At 35.6% G+C, this 20,727-nt stretch overlaps 2 protein-coding genes across 3 annotated transcripts; both read left to right on the forward strand.

Annotated features, from left to right (window-relative positions):
- Positions 1–5,973: 5,973 nt before the first annotated feature.
- Positions 5,974–7,321, forward strand: LOC145074584 (protein LURP-one-related 10-like). Its single transcript, XM_079020943.1, has 3 exons — positions 5,974–6,284; positions 6,722–6,949; positions 7,093–7,321. Exons 1-3 carry the CDS (start codon positions 6,027–6,029, stop codon positions 7,237–7,239), a joined length of 633 nt encoding a protein of 210 aa, XP_078877069.1. The 5' UTR covers positions 5,974–6,026; the 3' UTR covers positions 7,240–7,321.
- Positions 7,322–7,464: 143 nt separating this feature from the next.
- On the forward strand, positions 7,465–20,636 carry LOC145074583 (TOM1-like protein 6). Of its 2 annotated transcripts, XM_079020942.1 has the most exons (9): positions 7,465–8,578; positions 18,282–18,453; positions 18,599–18,677; positions 18,763–18,861; positions 18,952–19,065; positions 19,150–19,283; positions 19,357–19,438; positions 19,521–19,831; positions 19,927–20,636. In XM_079020942.1, the coding sequence occupies exons 2-9, from the start codon at positions 18,311–18,313 to the stop codon at positions 20,483–20,485; spliced, it is 1,521 nt and encodes a 506-aa protein (XP_078877068.1). In that variant the 5' UTR covers positions 7,465–8,578; positions 18,282–18,310; the 3' UTR covers positions 20,486–20,636. The 2 variants fall into 2 exon arrangements, with proteins under 2 accessions (XP_078877068.1, XP_078877067.1); XM_079020941.1 differs by lacking the exon at positions 7,465–8,578 and having other exon boundaries at positions 18,043–18,453.
- The last annotated feature ends 91 nt before the right edge of the window (positions 20,637–20,727 follow it).

The following is a 20,727-nucleotide window of genomic DNA, read 5'->3' on the forward strand; positions in this document are numbered from 1 at the left end:
ATTGAACCTTTCAATGGCATGTTTAAATCTCGATCTGCCCCTCAAGTTTGTGACTGGGATGTCGAGGATCACAAAGCGGGTGTGAATAACCATACAAATGTACATGGTGCCCTCATTGTTACAGTCACCTATTCGAAGTGTCGGTAAACCACACACGCTCCATCGAACTATGACAAACAATGAGTCACCCTTTGCCACCTTTGCTTAGAAACCAATTAGTGTGTCGGTTAACCACACACGCTCCACTAACTTCTTAGCAAGGGTAAAAAGTGTAATTTAATGGGATTGCATCAATTCACTTTGCCTAAAGTAACTAAGATTGGGAATTTTGGAAAAACATTTAGTTACTTTATATAGATTCATTATACTTTTAATGAGGAAAGGTTTTCCATATCTTACCTATTCGGCTAACGACCCTCCACCAATCAAGGAAGCGGTGGGTGAGAGTGGACACCCATTAAATGGTCATTTTATAGACCATAACCCAGTAGAGGATCTAAAAAAATAACTAGGGTATGCGGTCTAGAAAATATGTTTTTACAGTAACATGTGGCTATATGTGGCGTATACAATTAGCATGGATATCAGTCCTTTTAACTAAAAAGTTTTTATGCTTTGTATAGAAACCTTGCAAAAATTAAGAAAGAAAAAAATAAACACTTAAAATGGATTAACACTAAAAAACCAATAATTAGTTAAGAAATCATCATATAAAATCAAAGTTGTCAAAATCGAAATTTTATGTTGACGTCTTGATATTTTTTTCTTTTCTAATTTTACATTTTTATAAAATTCAGATTTGTTAATTATACAATATTAAATGATTTTTATAGTTTGATATATAAGTATTGGAAAATGACATAAAAGCCCTAAAGTTTTCACAAAAATATCGGTTTTACCCTTGGACGTGTTTTAGGTCCAATAAATCAGAATGTTCGAATTTACCCTTAAGTTTTTCAAAAATGTTCGGATTTACCCTTACCTTGATATTTATTATTATTATTATTATTATTATTATTATTATTATTATTATTATTATGTATTTTTAATACATTTTAATGTTTAAAAATATTTTATACATACATTTTTAAATGTATACAAATATTTTTATTAATATAAATATATTTTTAAAAATATATATACTTGTATTTGGTATTTATATACATTTGAATTACCATGTATTCCATTAAAAACGTATTTATATATTAAAAAAGTGTTTATTTATATACAGTAGGTATAAATATATATTTATTTCATATAAAAATATATTTATATTAGTAAAAATATTTACATACATTTGAAAATGTATGTATAAAATATTTTTATACATTTAAAAATGCATTAAAAATTAATAATAATATTAATAATAATAATATAATCAAAATAATCAAAATAAAAATCAATATAAGGGTAAATTTGAACATTTTTGAAAAATTTAAGGGTCAATCCGAACATTTTTGAAAATTCAAGGGCTTTACTAGCATTAGGTAACCGGTAGGTTACCTGGAAACTGGCTATAAGGGTAAAAATGAACAAATTAAACAAAACTTCGGGCTTTACTGGACCTGAAACACGTACATGGGTAAAACCGACATTTTTGTGAAAACTTAAGGGCTTTTATGTCATTTTCCCTATAAGTATTCTATATTTTGTAATACAAAATTCAAATAAAGAAAGCACACGTTATATTTAAAGGCTCAAATTTGCTTCTAACCTAAGTTTCTTCTCACGACTCGCGGTGATACAATCAACAAATTGCCGCTTTTTACATATCATGGAAAAAGATGATCTTTGGTTTTGCCACCAAATTAAACTACTAATTTGTATGCAAATATTGATTTAAGGTATGCAAACATAATACTTGATATAAAATATATATTATTTTTGAAAAAAATAGCATATGTAAGAAAAGTTTAAGGGTATGCAATTGCATACCATTCTTATACACTATATCCGCCCATGCCATAACTTTATACCTCCCTTATAGATCGGCTTCGTGGATGAAGCCTACTAACGGTAAGACTAGCATTTTAAGTTATACATATATATATATATATATATATATATATATATATATATATATATATATATATTAATCTTATAATATTATAAAGTATAAGGTTGAATTTTAAACTTGTAAAATTCTAGAGTTTGAAATTTAAATAGTTCAAATTAAACATTTTAATCAAAAAATTTTAATTTCAAAACTTGAGGGCAAGTTTTGAACTTTTTCAAAACATAAAGATCAAATAGAAAATAAATTTTCAATTAAACATTTAAATTAATAATTATCTAAATTTGACTTAGTTAATATTACTTGCAAGATAATTCAACAATTAATTTAAATAATCAAGTATTATCAAATAAGGAAATTATTATTTAAACAATTGATAATTATCTTTTGTTTTGATAAGGATATTGATAAAAAGGTAATAAAATTCGGATTTTATTAAACCAAAACAATTTAGGTAATTATCCTTAAGCAAAACAGCAAGAAATCCCGAAATTCTCTCTATCTGACGTTCCGAATCGCCGAGTCCCCTTATGGACCCGTCGAGTCCACAATGGGACTCATCGAGTTCATCAGGCAGAGAGCAAAAAAACGATTTTTTCAAGCAAGAAACAAACACAAAGCATCAAATTCAAGAGAAGCCAATCAAGACTCTGATACCACTGATGGATTTGAGCCATAAGAATATTCTTATGTGCACATGCAAACCCTAATGCTTGGATCTAGGTTTCTCTAATGAACATGCTTTTCATCCAAGACTTGCAAACCCTAGATCTAGAGTAAACAATTCGAAATTGACATAATAGAATAGATCTAGATGATTACCTCTTCTTGAAAGCTTGAATCTTGTTATCCTTGGAGCTTAGAGTCACAAATGTCACTCCTCTAATAGCTTACAAACACCAAGAAGCAAGAGGATGATTTGGAGAGATGTTGTAGGCACAAAATCGGCTCTAAGAACTCCTTAGGGTTTCTGGTAGCCGGTTTTTGTAGCCCTTGGGGTCTTTAAATACTTGAGTTGCTAGGGTTACATCCTGAAACCCTAATTAGATAACTTAGGCCTTAAGCAGTCCAAAGGATCCTTCTAGAATAAGGCTTGGACGAATTCAAGGAGTCCATACACCTTAATTTCGTCCACCCTATGATCCATAAGGATCCACAGCCCAAAACCAACTATCACACAATTGATAGTTCCAGTCCCCTTTATTTAATTAATCTCTTTTAGCCACAAAATTAATTCTTAATTAATTCTTGTCTAAGATTAATTAAACTATATGATTTCTCCTTTAATATATTAATCATATAATATATTAATAAATCATAATAACCTCTTGATTTATAAATCATCCTATCATGTTGCTTTGGTGAAGGCAACCCAAATGGACCATGTACAACCGGTTCAAGTACTTACCAAATATAGTTACGGGCTTAGACACTAATCCAACATTTTTCTCTCATCCAAGAAACATTATAAGGACTAAAAATACATGAATTAATCAGAAAGTACCATAGATAGGGACAAATACCACATTCTCTCATCTGTGATTCTGAAATTTTCTTCATATCTGAACGATTTCTTCTTCTTCTCCTTCTGATTTTCGAGTTTTTTTTAATAATGAATAAACTTATGAATTTTCAATAAATCTTATATCGAATGTTCTAGCATGCTTTAATACCAATTGAAAGTCCCAAACCCTTTATAGATTCTTAAATCATATATGAACAAGAAAGAACAATAAAGAATAATGAAGAACATAGAAGTATCACCAAGTTGTTTCTTTCACCAAGAAAGAGTTTTGTCTTTATCAAGAAGACGAGTTGTCACAAAGACGATTGACACAAAGCCGTTCACCACATTAGGGTTTCACCCTAATGTTGAATATATATACTAAACTAATCTAGAGAATCCCTTCAATCAAGAGATTGTACCTAATCTAAATATAAATTGATCTGGTATCAAATCAAATCTTCTCTAGATTCGGATATCAGTATAGACACTTTAGAAGCTGATCAGAGCATCAACTTCAATGTCTGGGAGATCAGCTTCAACTTCAATCATCAGCGTCAGGGTCAAGGTAATCAGCTTCAGTTTTAGCAAATAGTGAATGACCATCAGTGAGTATCATCAGCGTATCATCTGATCAGTGTGTCATCAGTGTATAACCATCATCGTCTGGCTACACCGATCAGTCTTCAGTATATGGTGTCTTCATGCCTTTGTTGCTGATAGAGTCTTCAGGGTATTTCAGTCATCAGGGGATGTTCTTCAGTCTTCGACATATGAACTTTCATAAGCATTTCTTTATATTAAGGCTATGTTTGGCATACTAGCTGAAAAGCTAGTTGTTAGCTGAAAAGTTAGCTAATAGCTGAAAAGCTAGTTGTTAAATAAAAAGTCAGCTGATAAAAAATAACATTTGGTAAAACTAGCTGAAAAGCTAGCTGAAATATATAAAATTAAATAAAAGGACATGTAAGAGTATGCGTTTCTATAATTAATTAATAGGTGTATTTGGAAAAAAATTTAAAAGCTCCTAAAAAGCTAGTCTAAGTAGCTTTTCAAAAGCTAGATTTTAAGCTAGCTTATAAGCTACTTTTTGGTTTACCAAACACGACAACATAAAAAAGCTCGAAAAATAAGCTAGCTGTGGCACGCCAAACAAAGCCTAACTAACTAAACTAGCTCTGACGGATCAGCTTGTCTAAGTTATACTATATACAATTACTTAGACAAGACTGATTGTCTACAATGAGCATATAAACTATAACTATAAAGTATATATTTTGCATCATCAAATCTATATACAAATATGTGACACAACATGTTCCTTCTATTTTTCGAATTTGATTTATGTGTCCTTTAAAAAATCAGAAACTGAAAACAAAAATGAACAACTGAACTAGAAAAAATGAACCAACAAAAAAAATTAAAAGATGCTTTACTTTATGATTTGGAAACCTTTGGAGCTTCTAAATCAAAGAATAAGATATTTAAAACAAAAAATGAGCCAGAAACTAAATGTGTTTTGGTTTTACCTTCGGAATCTAATTTTGAAGAAGCTTATCATAATCTAAATCAAATAATCAATAGTTTAAAACAAAAAAGCTTACCAGAAATTGAATATGCTCCTTATGATTTTCTAATTTGACTATGTTATTTAATCCTTTTGATTTTCAAGTTTAATTTGTGTGTCTCTTCCAAAAAAAACAGAAAAATAGATACATAAAAGAAAAAAAAAATGAACGATTGATTATATTACCAAAAAGAAAAACGAACCACACAAAAAAAATCCAGAAAATCTTTTACCTTATGATTTCGAACCTAGGAGCTCTAAAATATGATTTTCAACAAACAAAACGAAAGATTGTATGATTGTAAGAACTCAAATCGATTTTTCAAGAAGGTTGTAAGATTGTTTTTCTTCTGATTTTCGATTTTCGAGAAGAAAGAAAAAATAAATCGAAAGTAGAAACCTCAAACCTCTATAATTGACTGATTTTATTCAAAGATTAAGACAATTGCTATCTAGAATTGGAGACGATTCAATACATTATTACTATCCACATAATCAACAAAGAAACCGATATACTTTTTTTTAACTTCTCCAAGTTTCACTCGATTTTTCCCGCTTTTGAAGTAGTGATGCGATACGTGTATGCTTTTCTACATGCGTTTCTTGTGGCCGATAGAAACAATGAACCTAGACTAATCTATATGCTAAAAAAAAAAGTTAGCCCTATGATTTAGTAAGCCCTTTTCATAAGCATATTTTGAACTCCGACCAATGCTCCTTGTTTTAAAAACTTATTCATAAAATAGTTTAAAAATCATATTTTTCGAACCGGTTATATTGGTGAATAACGTGTATATTGCCAATATACGTAACCAACGGCGACCGATATTTCGTTTCCGTATATACGCGGCGAAAATATGTTCCTGACGCGTTATATTCTTTCCATTTAAACTCGAATTCCACCCACCAACAGTCCAACACCATCGTCTCTACTCTCTATAATGGCTCAAACAAGCTATGCCTACCCTCCGACGCATACGGCGAATCCGGTCGCCGTCGTTGCCCCTCACTTCCTGGCTCCGTATCCGGTAGATCTAACCATCGTCAGGAAACTGCTGTCTCTCTCCGATGGAAACTTCGCCGTCACCGACGTAAACGGCAGCGTTATGTTCAAAGTTAAAAGCAAACATTTAAGTCTTCGTGATCGCCGTGTTTTGCTCGATGCTGCTGGTAATCCGATCCTATCCTTCCAGAAAAAGGTTCTGATCTCTCGTCTCTTTGTTTCCCCTCTATGAACTTTCATGCTCCTTTTATATTCCAGTATTTAATTCAACCCTAAAAGCCAAAATTGGACTTTAATTTCCAACAGGAGCAAGTATAAGTTCAGGAGTATAAGATAATCTAAATACCTTGATTGTTATGAGGTGATTGAACGTTGTGATGCCATCATTGGAAAAGCAGATTTGGGGAACGATTAACCCTGTTTAACCCGATAATTTTCTATCTGATGCTTTTACCAATTTAAACTATTATAAATAAAATATAATCCAAATATACTCATCTTTACATGAATTGAGTTGAAAGTGCTACCTCTGTTGTTTTTGCCGATGAATTATCATCATTTGTGTTCTTTGAAAATGTTACAAAGTGTAACTAACGAAATCGTTGTTAATTCTTTTGTTGGTGTTATGAACAGCTGCTAAGTGTTCACAATAGATGGGTGGTGTTTAGGGGTGATAGTTCAGACGCAAAAGACATCATCTTCAGTGCAAAACAGTCTTCTTTGATCCAATTCAAGACTTCCCTTGATGTGTTCTTGGGGTTTAACGAAAAGGAAAATGTCTGTGACTACAAAGTCAAAGGCAGCTGGTTTGACCGATCATGCACCATTTATGCTGGTGAAACCACCACCATTGTTGCTCAGGTAAACCCTATTTTTCATCTTAACACAAAATGTTCATGTTTCATTAAGATCCTTAAGGGTGGCATGGTAATTAAGCATAAGTAATGGGTTATAAATGTAATATTAAGACTTTAACACATGGTTACAAAAATGGTGAAATGCAGATGCACAAGAAGCACACTGTCCAAAGCATTGCACTTGGGAAAGATACGTTTTCTGTGACTGTGTATCCAAATGTCGACTACGCCTTCATTGTTGCACTTGTTGTTATCCTCCATGAAATCAACGAAGAGAAGAATGATACTGAGTAAATTTGTTCATAGTGTACATTAATAAACAATCACTCTGTAATTTCATGTTTTTGTATCATATGTATACCCACTTTTGAAAGCAGTTAATCAAACCAAAAAACATGAATCAAAGTCGAATACTTTGATTCATGTTTTTTGGTTTAATTAAGTGTATTATAATTTGAATTTGGTTTGACTTTTTTATATAGATTTTGACCATAAATGTTTTAGCTCCTAAAGTCTTCAAATTGTGAATTTTTCCATGATTTAAAAATTTGAACTTTGGAATAATCACTAAAATGACCAAAATAGGAGGTTTTGTATCATAACGCATTTTGTTAAAAGGACTTTGTTAGTTGCTAATTAGGAAATGGGTTATCCTCTCTTAACAAATTTTGTTTGCTATGAAATTCTTCTCAAATTATCTATAGTGTGTAAGCTTTTTTGTGAACGATATGTTCAAGTAAATGACATCAAATCAAGTAATATTTTTTATATACCGGTATTTGCCAAAATAAATTACTTTTTTAGTAGATATCGGGAATTGAAATCATCCATTTCATTCTCCCTTTCAATATCACATACCAAACGGACACTAATTAGAATTGAAAAATGAAAATCATCGTTTCTCCCATGGCTACCAAATACTACAAAAAAAACATCAAAAAATGCATGAAAAACATACCTCTACGGGTTACACGACAAACCACAAACTGAAAACCTTGAAGAAGATCAAAATCTCCCCCTTGGTTCCTTGAAATCTAAAATTCCCCTCCTCCTTTTGAGTTAGAAAATAAATAAGAAGCCCTAACAGGTTCTTTTCTTAGACCAAAGATAAAAGCAAACAAGTCCACTAAATTTTACATTTTAAGGTAACCATATATAGTAAGAATGTACTTAAAGGTTCAAGATTACCTTATTTACATTATTATTTATACACCTCCAAAATTATTAACTTTACATGTCATAACCTATTCACGTTGTAGTGGTTTTAATATTAAAATTAATAGGTATTTATTCTCAAAATATCAAAAGATATAACTCTCCCCACTTAATATGATTCCATCCTTAGAATCTCTATAATATCAAAACTTAAGGATAGAATTCCTTGTATTTTTATCTTTCTCCCAAATAAAGTTTGGTCTTCCAGTATACTTCGACCTCATGGAAACCAAGTCTATCTCTTTCTTTCACATATTTTCGTCTTATGCTTGATGATCGATTTGGCGTAGCTAATCGTTTTCCTTTGTCCACTTTGAAATCTTCAAATGTATCACAACTTTTTCACTGGATTATGTCGCAAGAAGCACATTCGAAACATGTCGTTCATTCTCTCCGGGTTTGATGGTAACTTAAGCATGTAAGCTTCATATAAAATCTTCTTCAGCATTGTAAAAGGCCCAATGAAACACAAAATTAGATAGATTATGATACTTCCCGAATTGAATTATCCTATCCCATGGAAACACTTTATCAAAACCAGATCATTTTCAAAACTTATTCTCAAATAACTTTCACTTTATCGTTCGTCTTCTGTACCAATTATGGCTCTGAGTACTGTCTTTCCCTTATATTTAGTTTTACTTTAATTTCATGGAAACCAAGTCTAATGCTTCCTTTCACAATTTTTTTTGCTTGATTTTCAATGTAACTAAACGCTTTCCTTTATCCAATTTGAAATCTGCAAGTAAATCACACCTTTCTCACTAAATCATTTCATAAGTAGCACACTCAAAACATGTCGTGTAGTCCCTCCAACTCTAATGGTAACTCAAGCGTGTAAGCTTCATATCAAATCTTCTTCATCATTGTAAAAAGGCCCAATAAAACATGAATTTAGATACATTATGATACTTCCCAAATTTAATTAGCCCATTCCGTGGAAACACTTTCATCAAAACCTGATCACCTACAGACCTTATTCTCAAATAACTTTCACTTTATCGATTGTCTTTTGTACCAAATCTGCCCCAAGTAGCGTCTTTGTAACGAACCTAAAATCCCAAACTGTGTGTTGTTAGATTTATTTGGTCTAAATTCATTCAAAAGTGAACTAAAGTAGGGACACCACAATGTTTTTGGCAAAGCGTTGTGAAACATAAATGTTTTTTTTTGTTTTGTTGTTGTTGTTGTTGTAGTAATGTAGTATGTATATCCTTGTACTTATTACATTACAAAAAAACACTTATAAGTTTTTAACAAAAGATTATATAAAGAAAGTTGTAGTTCACTCTGAGACGGTTCTGTGAATATTAAGTTTTTTAAAATCCGAGTTTGTATGAGAAAATTATGACCGTTCGAAGTTAAGATAAGATTGTTGCGAGAAACGCAGCGAGTGACCCTTTGATGTGGCACGTCAACATGGTTGGGTGGCAGGACGCGTATAGTACGAGTGTAACATGTGTCACAAGGTGAGACACGAAGCAGATTATGGGCGTGAGACATGGAAGTGGCGCACCCACTTACCCGACATGACGTGTAGGTCATTTTCATAGCCAAGTATACTAGCTCGAAATGCTTCTCACTTACAAGTCTCTCCGACTGAAGTTATGAATGTTCGAGTAGTGACTCATAGATAAAGGATGTGTATAACGATGTTTATTACGATAAAACACTTGTAGAACGAGATAAGGCTTTGGCAAGGTAATAAATTGAAAAGCAGTGTTGAGCTTGAGGTGACGACATTAGTTGGTCTCCACTAACTAGTAAGGTGAGTGCATGAGAATTTACTGGATACATAGAAAAGTAATTGGTTTTATGAGAAATATGAAAGTAAGTTATTTATGTGAAATTACTTGCTATTAAATCTTTATGTGATTATGGTTTCACTGGAAAAGAGTATTGCTAACAATTCAGTAAGAAAGATTAGTATGTTATATATGTATTGATTGAGATTGGATTACTCATGGTGAGTTTTCATTATTATGATTATATGTTAGGAATACCTTCATATTATAGGTTCCCACAAGAGAAACACAACTAGGTTCCCATGATAGGAACGCATTGGTAGGTTCCTATGAGAGGAACATAGTAGTAGCTTCCTACGAGAAGAACATAGTAGTGGGTTCCCATTAGAGAGAAACATAGTATTGGGTTCCCACGAGAGGAACATAATAATAGGTTTCCATAAGAGAAACATAGTAGTAGATTCCCTCGAGAGGAACATAGTAGTAGGTTCGCACGAGAGGAACAAAATAGTAGATTCTCATGAAAGGAGCAGGTAGTAGATTCCCACGAGAGAAAAAAAATAATAGGCTCCCATGAGACAAAACATATTAGTAAATTCCCATGAGAGGAACATAGTAGTAAGTTCCCATTAGAGGAACAATGTAGTAATTTCTCATGAGATGACCATAGTTATAGATTTCCATGAGAGGAATAGAGTAGTAAGTTCCCATGAGAAACAAAGTAGTAATTTCCCTAAGAGAAATATAGTTGCACGTTTCCATGAGAGAAACATAATGATAGGTCTCAGTAACGAGACATAACACAATAAGAGGTCTCATAAATGAGACACAATACAGTAACAAAAACCATTCTACAAATAATTTATAAACATGATTTCTCGAACATAGACAAATTGATAAAGGAATCTTAGCTTTTTGTAATTTATTCACATATTCCTTAGATAGCTTTTCCACTAACCAAGTGTCATGTGCTGCCAAGAAATGCATAAGCTTCATTAACAAATCAACTATCATCGAAATCATGTTATATGACCTTTCATAGTTTAGGTCACTTCGGAATAAATTCCATTCACAAATTATCACATTACCCACTATAACCTCTGAAGGAATTAAGTTCTTGTACGACTACTAATGTTAGATTTTCACTCAAAAACAAGTTTTATGTTTCCTAACGTACTTAGCCTCGTCAGTTTTCGTCGCCAAAAACCAATTAAAATCTAAGTATTTATGTAGAAGAAAATCGTGTGCATATCAAATACTTACATAGGACTCTACAATGTTTCTAGTAAACAACTATCATATTCAAATGTTAGTGGTTTATTCAGCTTATCTTCCTTTTTTTTGGTCCAATAAGACCTCACTTTGAGCCACTTTAATCTTTTTAATCACAATCAAAAATACTTGAACTTCTAGAGTTTCTTTCCTGCTTACATAGGATTCTACAATGTTTCTAGTAAACAACTCTTCTTTTAGGTCCTTTTTTTCAATACAGGAAATCGCTCTCTTTTTGTCATCCCTTGTAACGACCCAATTTTCACGACCAAAAATTTTGTTTTTGAAACATTACTTTAGAAAATATTAATAATTAAAAACATTGTTTGATCAAACCACATCACAACGTAAACCATGTCTAAAAGCCAAATCATACAACCAATCGAAATATCAGAGTATAAATCCCAAAGAAATCTCGTAAATGCGGAAACTAGTGTGTGTGCATGATGTGCCGTTACCACGCCAGCTCTTTCCCCTTTGATGAAGAGGTACTTGAAACCAAAACTGTAAACTGTAAGCACATATCTTAGTGAGTTCCCCCATCGTACCACATACCATACAAACACATAACATACATACTGCGAGGCTATTCTGGGGTGCCTGACTACCCGGTACGGCCATTCTGGGGTGCCGACTACCCGTGCGGCCATTCTGGGGTGCCGTCCTACCCGTGTCAAGCCATTCTGGGGTGCTAACTACCCGTGTCAAGCTATTCTGGGGTGCTGACTACCCGTCGGTCCTGACAACCGATCCTCGGGGACTGTTTCACCCCCTACTGCTACTTACACATATATCATACATAACATATTATCAGACATATCTGGGGTGTCTGGGCTACCCTTCGGTCCTAACAACCGAACTCGGGGACTGGTCCCCTCCTACTACCTCTATCTTATATAACATAACAAGCCAGCATACAAACATATCATCACATACTGTCATACATTTCTGGGGTGTCTGAACTACCCTTCGGTCCTAACAACCGGTCTCTACTTCTATCACATATATCATATCATGCTAGCATATAACATATCAGGTAGTAGCAAACCTAGATGATATCACAAAGACAATCATCTAACATACGACTCCTACTGGTGGGCCGGCATTGTGGTCGTAGACCCACCGCTACTAGAAGGTAACTCACCTCGAAGTAGCTGCTGATCTGATCGGGAACTGACGGTCTACTGCTGCTGCTGCTCCGGAAATCGTCTAGCTGTAATTCCCACAACATACTCAATCAAACACTGCTAACTGTCCTTTGGGTAAAATGACCATTTTACCCCTGATCATGCCCTAAGTCAAATTCAGAGTCAACTTTCAGTTGACCCGACTCGCCGAGTTGGCTCGCCAACTCGCCGAGTTCCCTGTCCAATCGACTGACCTGGATCCCGTCTCTACTCGTCGAGTTAGGCGTTGACTCGACGAGTTCTCCTTCCAAACTGATGTTCAAGTCCTTCATCCTACTCGCCGAGTTGTATGAACAACTCGCCGAGTTCATCTTTATCCGACGAACACTTATGCTGCGACTCGCCGAGTTGTATGAACAACTCGCCGAGTCTGATCTTGATCTAAGGAGATTGCCTTGAACTCGACGAGTCAGGGCAATGACTCGCCAAGTTCCTTCATGGATGAGTTCGGCTTCCAACTAACTGAGTCACACCCCGTGACTCACTACTCTACTCGACACAACGAAAAGGGGACAAACTCGGAGACTCGCGAGCAGACTCGCCGAGTCAGATGAACGACTCGCCGAGTCGTTACCATGCAGTCTCTATATGGTCGATTTTGCTTGAATCCAGCTTATGCTATCCACAGATCTGGGTTCCTAGAGCATGAATAACACGTAAAGTTTCCAACTTTACGTGTAAATACTCACTAATAAGGGTTTTAGGGCTCAAATGCACCAAAAAGGGTAGATCTAGGATGTACATGCAACATGGGTCCATAAAGGCAGTAGATCCAAGCTCCTGGAGCTCGATCTCACCTAGATCTAGAAGTTACCCAACTTATTACGAGTCCACAAGCATACATAAGCTAGGAAACGGATCACAAAGGGCTTTAATGGAGCCATAAGTATGAAAACATGGGGGAAACTAGCCATACCTTAGTGAACACTCTGAGATTGCTCAAAGGTGCTTGACCTCCTATTCTTCTTCTTGATCTCCTCTCCTTCTCACTCCAAAGCTTCAAAAGAACACACCAAAGGCTTCAAACTCACAAGAACAAGGGCTAGAATGTATGGAGAGCTTCTGAGGGTGAAGGGGGCAGAGTTGGGGCGCAAATGGTCGTTTAAATAGGGTGCAAACCCTTGGAAATTAGGGTTTCATCAGACAGCGCGGACTCGCCGAGTCCATAATATGGACTCGCCGAGTCGCCAACTTAACCGCGTCCCAAGTCTCGTCTTTACTCGGCGAGTCGGGCCTCCAACTCGCCGAGTCCAAGGCCAAAATACAAAATACTCATATAAATCTTACATACCAGGAACCAGGTGCTACATCCCTGTTGCTTTCCTTTCCAGTTTTTTTATCGAATGCATGCTAGGAAGTTGACTGATGTACAAGAATCCATATAACTTGCATATTGTGACTAACATAATATACTTCATACTCCATCCCCACAAGATGTGCAAAACGAGGTCTAAGTCATGTACAACGTTGAGTCTAAACAAAAATCATCCATGTAAGATATGACGTAGGTTACAAGTCAATTTAACATCATGTTATGTATATTTCATGTAGTGACTTCGCAACATGGTATATGGTCCTATTTAGCAACACTTTCAGAATGGTTGCATTGTAAACTTTCATCAAAAATCATTTTACAACCAATGTCTGCACCTTTCACTTCATAACTTTCTCAATGATTCCAACATGGATTAAGGATTTTTTTTTAATGACTATACCAATGTTAATTTTATAAACAATCATATATAACCCCATTTATACATAGGTACAATTCTTGAAAGCTTATTAAACTGTCCTCATGTTTTCACAACTTAACCACACTTATTTTTGGTTATAGGTTACTAATTTAGTGTTCCTAAACCTTACTTTTGAAGGTTGTATTCAAAATTAATAGGATTAGCATGTTTGAAATCATGAAAATTCATATTCTTTTAGAAATAGATCGAAAACATTATCCAAACTGGTTTTTTAAGAGTTCTAAAATTAAATGGAACAAATATTTTTAAGAATGCTGATCATTTGGCTTTCTCTAGAAAAGTTGAAAGAGAAGACGTGAACCATGCTCATAACAGGTCTAGGGTTTGATTCGGGAACGGTCTAAAACCTAAGAAGGAAGAGCATAAGTGAGATGTCTTTGTGCAATTCAATGGTGTCAGGTATGCATAATAGTGTTTGTAATTGCAAAATGAAATTAAGGAGTAGTGTAAACCTGGGTATGGTTTTGAAGTGAATAATCATTGTTGAAGAACTCCTCGATCTATAGTTGATGATTTTGAAACAAATAACACTTATCAGCTAGCGAAGTTAAAAACAGTAGAGATCCTAAAACATTAAAAATGAAATTAATGGATATTGAGTAATCTATGAGTAATTAGGAGGAACAAGGAGGAGGTGAACTTTTTTTTAGTGTGTATTGATCATTTCCCATATCAATACACATAAATTGGTAAATAACCCTCATATTTTGTGTAGCACCTGGTTCCCGGTACGTATTCCTTGTAATTAATAATTCTTATTTCTTGCATTTTTGTCTTGGACTCGGCGAGTTGAAGGACCAACTCGCCGAGTAGAAGCGGGATGAGGCGCAGGGTCCAAGCTTTGGACACGACGAGTCGATCCCCGGACTCGGCGAATAGACCCTGTTTGGGCAAAAATCCTAATTCGGGTGTTTGCACCCTATTTAAACGCTCTAACTTGGCCTCCTTTGTCCCTAACACTCCCAGAGAGCTGTAGAGCGAGACCCTAGCCCCCATATTGTTCTTGAGAGTGTTTTTGGCTTTGTGAAGAAGGTTTGGAGCTTAGAAGAAGATGGAAGAGGTTGAAGTGTGCAAGGAGGGGAGGTAGATCCGGAATCTACACTGATAGAAGCTTCCATTCAGGTAGAAAAGTTCTTACCTTGATCACTAGTTCATTAGATCCCCTTTTTGTCCCAAATTAGTGGTTTTCAAGCCCTAAAACCTCAAAATCCATGTATTTGTGCTCTATGTTCTGAAAGGACTTCAGATCTAGACCTTATGGACGTATTAGAAGTATAAAGTTTATGTGGTTGAAGTGATTGAGGTCCCCATTGAGTGTATGACCTCATTAAGAGCTTGGTTTTCCCTTTTGGAGCCTATAGGGTCATGCATGCACGTAAAGTTTGCAACTTTACGTGATAAGCATGCCCTAGGAACATAGATCTATGGTTTGGAAGCGTTGCATGTCTCAGATTTGGTCTGTATGGGAAATGGGTCGTAGGGACTCAGCGAGTCCCAAAGTGGAACTCGGCGAGTTCTATGAAGGTGGCCTTAGACTCGGCGAGTTAGATGAACAACTCGGCGAGTCCTATGAATATTTCCTGGAACTCGACGAGTTGCTCTTCAAACTCGGCGAGTCATATGAACTATTACTGAGTAAGAGGGGTTTAAGTGTTGAAGGTCCAACCCTTCGTATCTACACGCAGAATTAGCAATTTAACGTGTAGCAATAGTCCCAGAAACCCAAATCCTCATAAAGGGTGCTCTGATGAGGATTTGGAAGCGAGTGGGAGGTCTGCTCGTGGGGACTCGACGAGTTGTTCTTGGACTCGGCGAGTCGGATCGCGAGTCGGTTCTATAATCCCAAGTAGTGAGTTAAGGGTGACTCAGCGAGTGGGAAGAGGGACTTGGCGTGTAGGACCAGGTTAGTAGGAGAAGGACTCGGCGAGTCTGTGCCATGACTCGGCGAGTCCAGTCAACTGGAAGTTGACTTTGACCAAGGAGTTGACCTTGGACCAGGGGTGGGTCAATCATTTGATCTAAGGGTATTTATGAGTGGCTAATCTATGTTTATGGATTTGTAGCCGGGGATTACCGGTGTAGCAGTCAGACGTCCAGCAGTTAGACTTTTGGTAGCTACTTTTCGAGGTGAGTTTCCTTCCAGTATGAACGGTTATAAGGCACCAAGGTCGGCCCGTTGAGTCTGATGATGATATATGCTAGTGTGGTAGAATTGTTTATACTCGTTGTCTGTGTGATACTTGTATGTTATGGTTTAGTAGTGGAGTGTGGGCGAGGCCCGTATCTCCTAGATAGCGGAGTGTGGGCGAGGCCCGTACCTCCTAGATAACGGAGTGTAGGCGAGGCTCGTATCTCCTAGATAGCAGAGTGTGAGCGAGGCCCGTATCTCCCAGTTGGCGGAGTGTGGGCGAGGCCCATATCTCCATGAGTGTGGGCGAGGCCCTTCTCTCTAGTCTCTTATCATCTTCATATTTGTGCCTTATTTGATTTCTAAGTTTTTTACTTCGGGATCTGCTTCGGTTCATATTCATTTTTTGGATTAGAACCCCTTCTCTCTAGTCTCTTATCATCTTCATATTTGTGCCTTATTTGATTTTCTCAAACAAACCCAAATATGTAAGCATTGAGCAAAACCCAAATCTTTGAATTATTGCTTAAAGTTTGATTAAGTTCTTTCCCATCCTTATTCTCCCTAAGAATTGAACGAACCAAGTTCACCTATTCGAGAGTGAGGAAGAAAAACCAACAAGAAACTTCCCACTTTCGCCTTTTGAATCAAACAAAGTAAGTAGTAGGGGCTTCATAGCAACTTTCATTCTAAAGGAAAGCAAAGTTTTCTACTTCTTTTTCCAAGTGCAGGATAACCCCAAGGGGTTGTGGGTTGTTTTCTACCAATATCACATAAACCTAGATCTTTAACCAATATTTGTGGAAGAAAGAAAAATGAAGCCAGTGGAGTGTTTTTGTATTTTCATATTGACTTCCATGATCAACAAAAGTTTTTCAATTTGGCTTCCAAGATTGATTCGTGGAAAAATTTACGATTTTTTGTCTTCTTCATGACCCAACTTCGAGTCAGAAAGAGAAAGAGATAGAGATGTTTTATTGGTTTTAATTTTTATTTGACTTTTTTTTATCTGAAAACCCAAAATCAAACCATTGAAGTGTTTGAATTTATTTAGATCTAACATCATTGAAATCATATATGTGTGAGTTTGAGTCAATGGTGATTTGTTTTAGGTATGAACCCCAAGCATTTTGCTAGTTCAAGCATTTTGTCTTTCTTCAGTTAATTTGTTGGTGGTAATGGTTGCGATAATGACGGTATGGGGTTCGACATTAGTGGATCCGACGGCAACATTGGTGGAGTCACGTAGGGGGTAATGTTGGTAGCGATTGAGTATACTAAGAATATAAATATTTAAAAAAAATCTTACAAAAAAATAAATAAATCTATAATTCTAAAAACGAAAGTGGATAAATATAAGGGAAAAAACGTCTTTGTACATGCATTTAATGGAGCCAAACGGATAGCAACGTCGGCAAGGACCAAATGAATGGTTCAAAATAACATTAGACGTGACTTAGCAACAAATCAAACATCACGCCTTTACTAGTTGTGGCAAGTCACGTAGTTTATAAGGTATGACTTAAAATGACAATTTTGTATATAATTAATAATTTTATATATTTTTTTCTACTATTATTCAGTTTTAATTACATATATAAATTAAGACAGCATTTTATTAAAGTTTGACATCCAATACAAGTTTTGAGTCATGACGCGGTGAGTTTTTTTAGAACCTTGACCAAATGTGATTGATTTGGAAACTGTTGACATCAATTTCCCAAAACTTGACCAAAATTGAAGATAGGTGTATCCTAAGGGACCATTTCTGTAATTTACTCTTTTATTAACGAAACCACGACTCCGGTCGAAAACACAAATCATGTTTCACCATGTCCGTTTTCTCCGGAAATCTGTTGAGATACACCACTATTCGTTCTTTGCATTTTGGACCAAAAAAATGCTTCGGCAGCTTTTTCTCCCATCAAAAATCCATGGAAATCGCCCATTTTTTCTCCTTTCATTTCCCCCTTCCATATAAACAATCAAATCCCGTAAGATTCCTGTTCCAACAAATAATCATCGAATGAAACAGCAATCTGGAAACAAGAAAATTAGAGCAAGATGATGCCCATGCTTCCATTTTCACCATCACCATCAGTGATATCAGCTTATGCTCGAGTCGATAAAGCCACCAGCGAATTCTTAAATTGTCCTGATTGGCGGATCAATATCGGAATATGTGACACAATCAATTCTAGACAATGGTAATGCATCTATCTATAATCTAGATCATAATGAGATTTTCGGTTTTTGTGTTGTCATGTGTAATTGTTTTTTACATCGATAGAAAGAAATTATGCAACTTAGGTGAAATAATCCAAATTTCTCCATTATTGTCGGTGATTTCAGGCTTGCAAAAGACTACATTAAAGCTCTTAGAACTAGATTACAACACAAGAATCCAAATGTTCAACTACTCTCCTTAACGGTATCTCATTTCTTCTTAAACTTTCAAATTTTAATCTCACAAATTTAAACAAAAACCATTGAATCAATGTGGATTATGCATACAGCTGTTGGAAACATTGGTGAAGAACTGTAGTGAAAACATTCATGGACAAATGGCTGAGAGGAAAATACTTCATGAGATGATCAAAATTGTTAAGAAAAAGGTTTCATTTTCTCTTTTTTCTCACTAATTTCCTTCTCAATTTCCCTAAATGCTTTAGTTTTATAAATTTAATGGAAAATCCATTTTGCAGGCGCATATGCGTGTAAGGGAGAAAATCTTGGTGCTGATAGACACGTGGCAAGAAGCATTTACGGGTCGTGGAGGAAAAACCGCTCAATATCTCCATGCTTATGAGGAACTAAGGGTAAGTAACTATATAATATCCAATCCACATCAATCAAATAATCAAAAAGAGAGAAAGTTGTTGATTTTATGTTCATGGAAACAGCGTTATGGTGTTGATTTTCCCCGAAGATCATCAAATTCGGTTCCTATTATTACACCTCCAATTAGCCATGGACATTCTCAAGCTAGTTCCTCATCAAGACATGATCCCACAGCTTCCTCAAGCGAGACTTTGAGGTATACTTATACTTATACAATTATACTGATATGATATTGAGACTGTTATTTATATTAATATTTTGGTTGTTAGTTTCTCGACTTTGGATGCTATGAGGAGTGTTATGGATGTTTTATCAGAAATGTTGCAAGCAGTTGACCCAAAAGATCGTATGGTATGAATACGCATAAATAAAGATATGAATTATAAGTGGGGTTTCAAATTATAATATTATATCGTGTTATTTATATATTCAGGCTGTAAAAGATGAAGTAATCGTTGATCTTATTGATCAATGTCGATCAAACCAGAAGAAACTTGGACAAATGTTAGCTTCTGCAACCGATGAGGAGCTTCTCCGGCAAGGTCTTCAATTCAACGATATGTTGCAACAGACTGTTGAGAAACATGATGCTATTGCATCGGGTTCCCCGATTCCTGTAAATCATCCACCTGATTCAAACAATTCTCGTATGAAACAAGTGGAAAACACACAAGTAAATTCGAATCCGATAGTTCATGGTGAAATAGAGGAAGAAGGAAACGATTCTGCTTCAATGGCTACCAGGTCGATTATGAACTTATGATTTATGAAATTGAACCCCTTTTACGTGTATAAACCCTAAAAAGCTAAAATCGAACTTGTTTTTGATATATTTACAGGCATAATGGAACTCAAAACGAAGAAAAACCTGTGGCGGATCCACCATTGACTATGGCTATGGTTCTCTCCGATCCTCCACCACCACCACCGGCGCATAAAAAGAGTTCGGAAGACATGATTGATTTTTTGAGCATCACGTTGTCACCGGCGAGTACTTCTCCGTCAAACGTCGGCCAAATGCCTCCGGGCTCACCCGTTCTGGAAAACCAAACACAAGTCCCGTCGAGCAGCTATGTCGTGCCATGGGCGTCGACTCAAGGTCAACCGGAATTCGACGCACAAGTGCCCACTTTTCAGGCGTCTCAACAGCAATCGGACTACATTCCTCCGCCGTGGGCGCCGACTCCTGGTTATTATTGCAACCCATATTCTCCCACCACGTGTTCAGGTGTACGAACGGCGTCGTATTACAACACTAGTCCTACTGGTTCTAGTCCGGGTTCGGGTTTGAACCAGTATATTCCTTCGTATCGACTTTTTGAAGATCTTAATGTGCTTGGAAACGTGAGAACAACCGGCGCGCCGGGGACTTCTGGGCCGAGTATGGTCAGGAAGTGAAATGTCCGAAAAAAAAACTCCATTCAACTTCGATCTGTTATAGTAGTGAACAAAAATTATTTTTGATTTTAATAAGTATGATTATGTGTATGCTAATAAGTTTGACTAAATATGATTTAATAAAAAGAACTGTATTATAAAATTAACATTCGAGTATTGCTTTTACGATTGGAATTTCTATTTCTCTAATGTCACAACTTGAAAAAAGGAGAGAAAATTAAATAATTAACCCCATAACAAAA

Source organism: Lactuca serriola, chromosome 9, assembly GCF_051521515.1.
Source record: "Lactuca serriola cultivar US96UC23 chromosome 9, Lser_US96UC23_V15, whole genome shotgun sequence".
Classification (NCBI taxonomy): Eukaryota; Viridiplantae; Streptophyta; class Magnoliopsida; order Asterales; family Asteraceae; genus Lactuca; species Lactuca serriola.

Coding starts and splice junctions, on each gene's coding strand:
- LOC145074584 (XM_079020943.1), top strand. CDS start 6,027: ATGGCTCAAACAAGCTATGCCTACCCTCCGACGCATACGGCGAATCCG. Junction 6,285..6,721: donor TCCTATCCTTCCAGAAAAAG/GTTCTGATCTCT, acceptor TGTTATGAACAG/CTGCTAAGTGTTCACAATAG. Junction 6,950..7,092: donor CCACCACCATTGTTGCTCAG/GTAAACCCTATT, acceptor GGTGAAATGCAG/ATGCACAAGAAGCACACTGT.
- LOC145074583 (XM_079020942.1), top strand. CDS start 18,311: ATGATGCCCATGCTTCCATTTTCACCATCACCATCAGTGATATCAGCT. Junction 19,439..19,520: donor TTGACCCAAAAGATCGTATG/GTATGAATACGC, acceptor TTATATATTCAG/GCTGTAAAAGATGAAGTAAT. Junction 19,832..19,926: donor TCTGCTTCAATGGCTACCAG/GTCGATTATGAA, acceptor ATATATTTACAG/GCATAATGGAACTCAAAACG.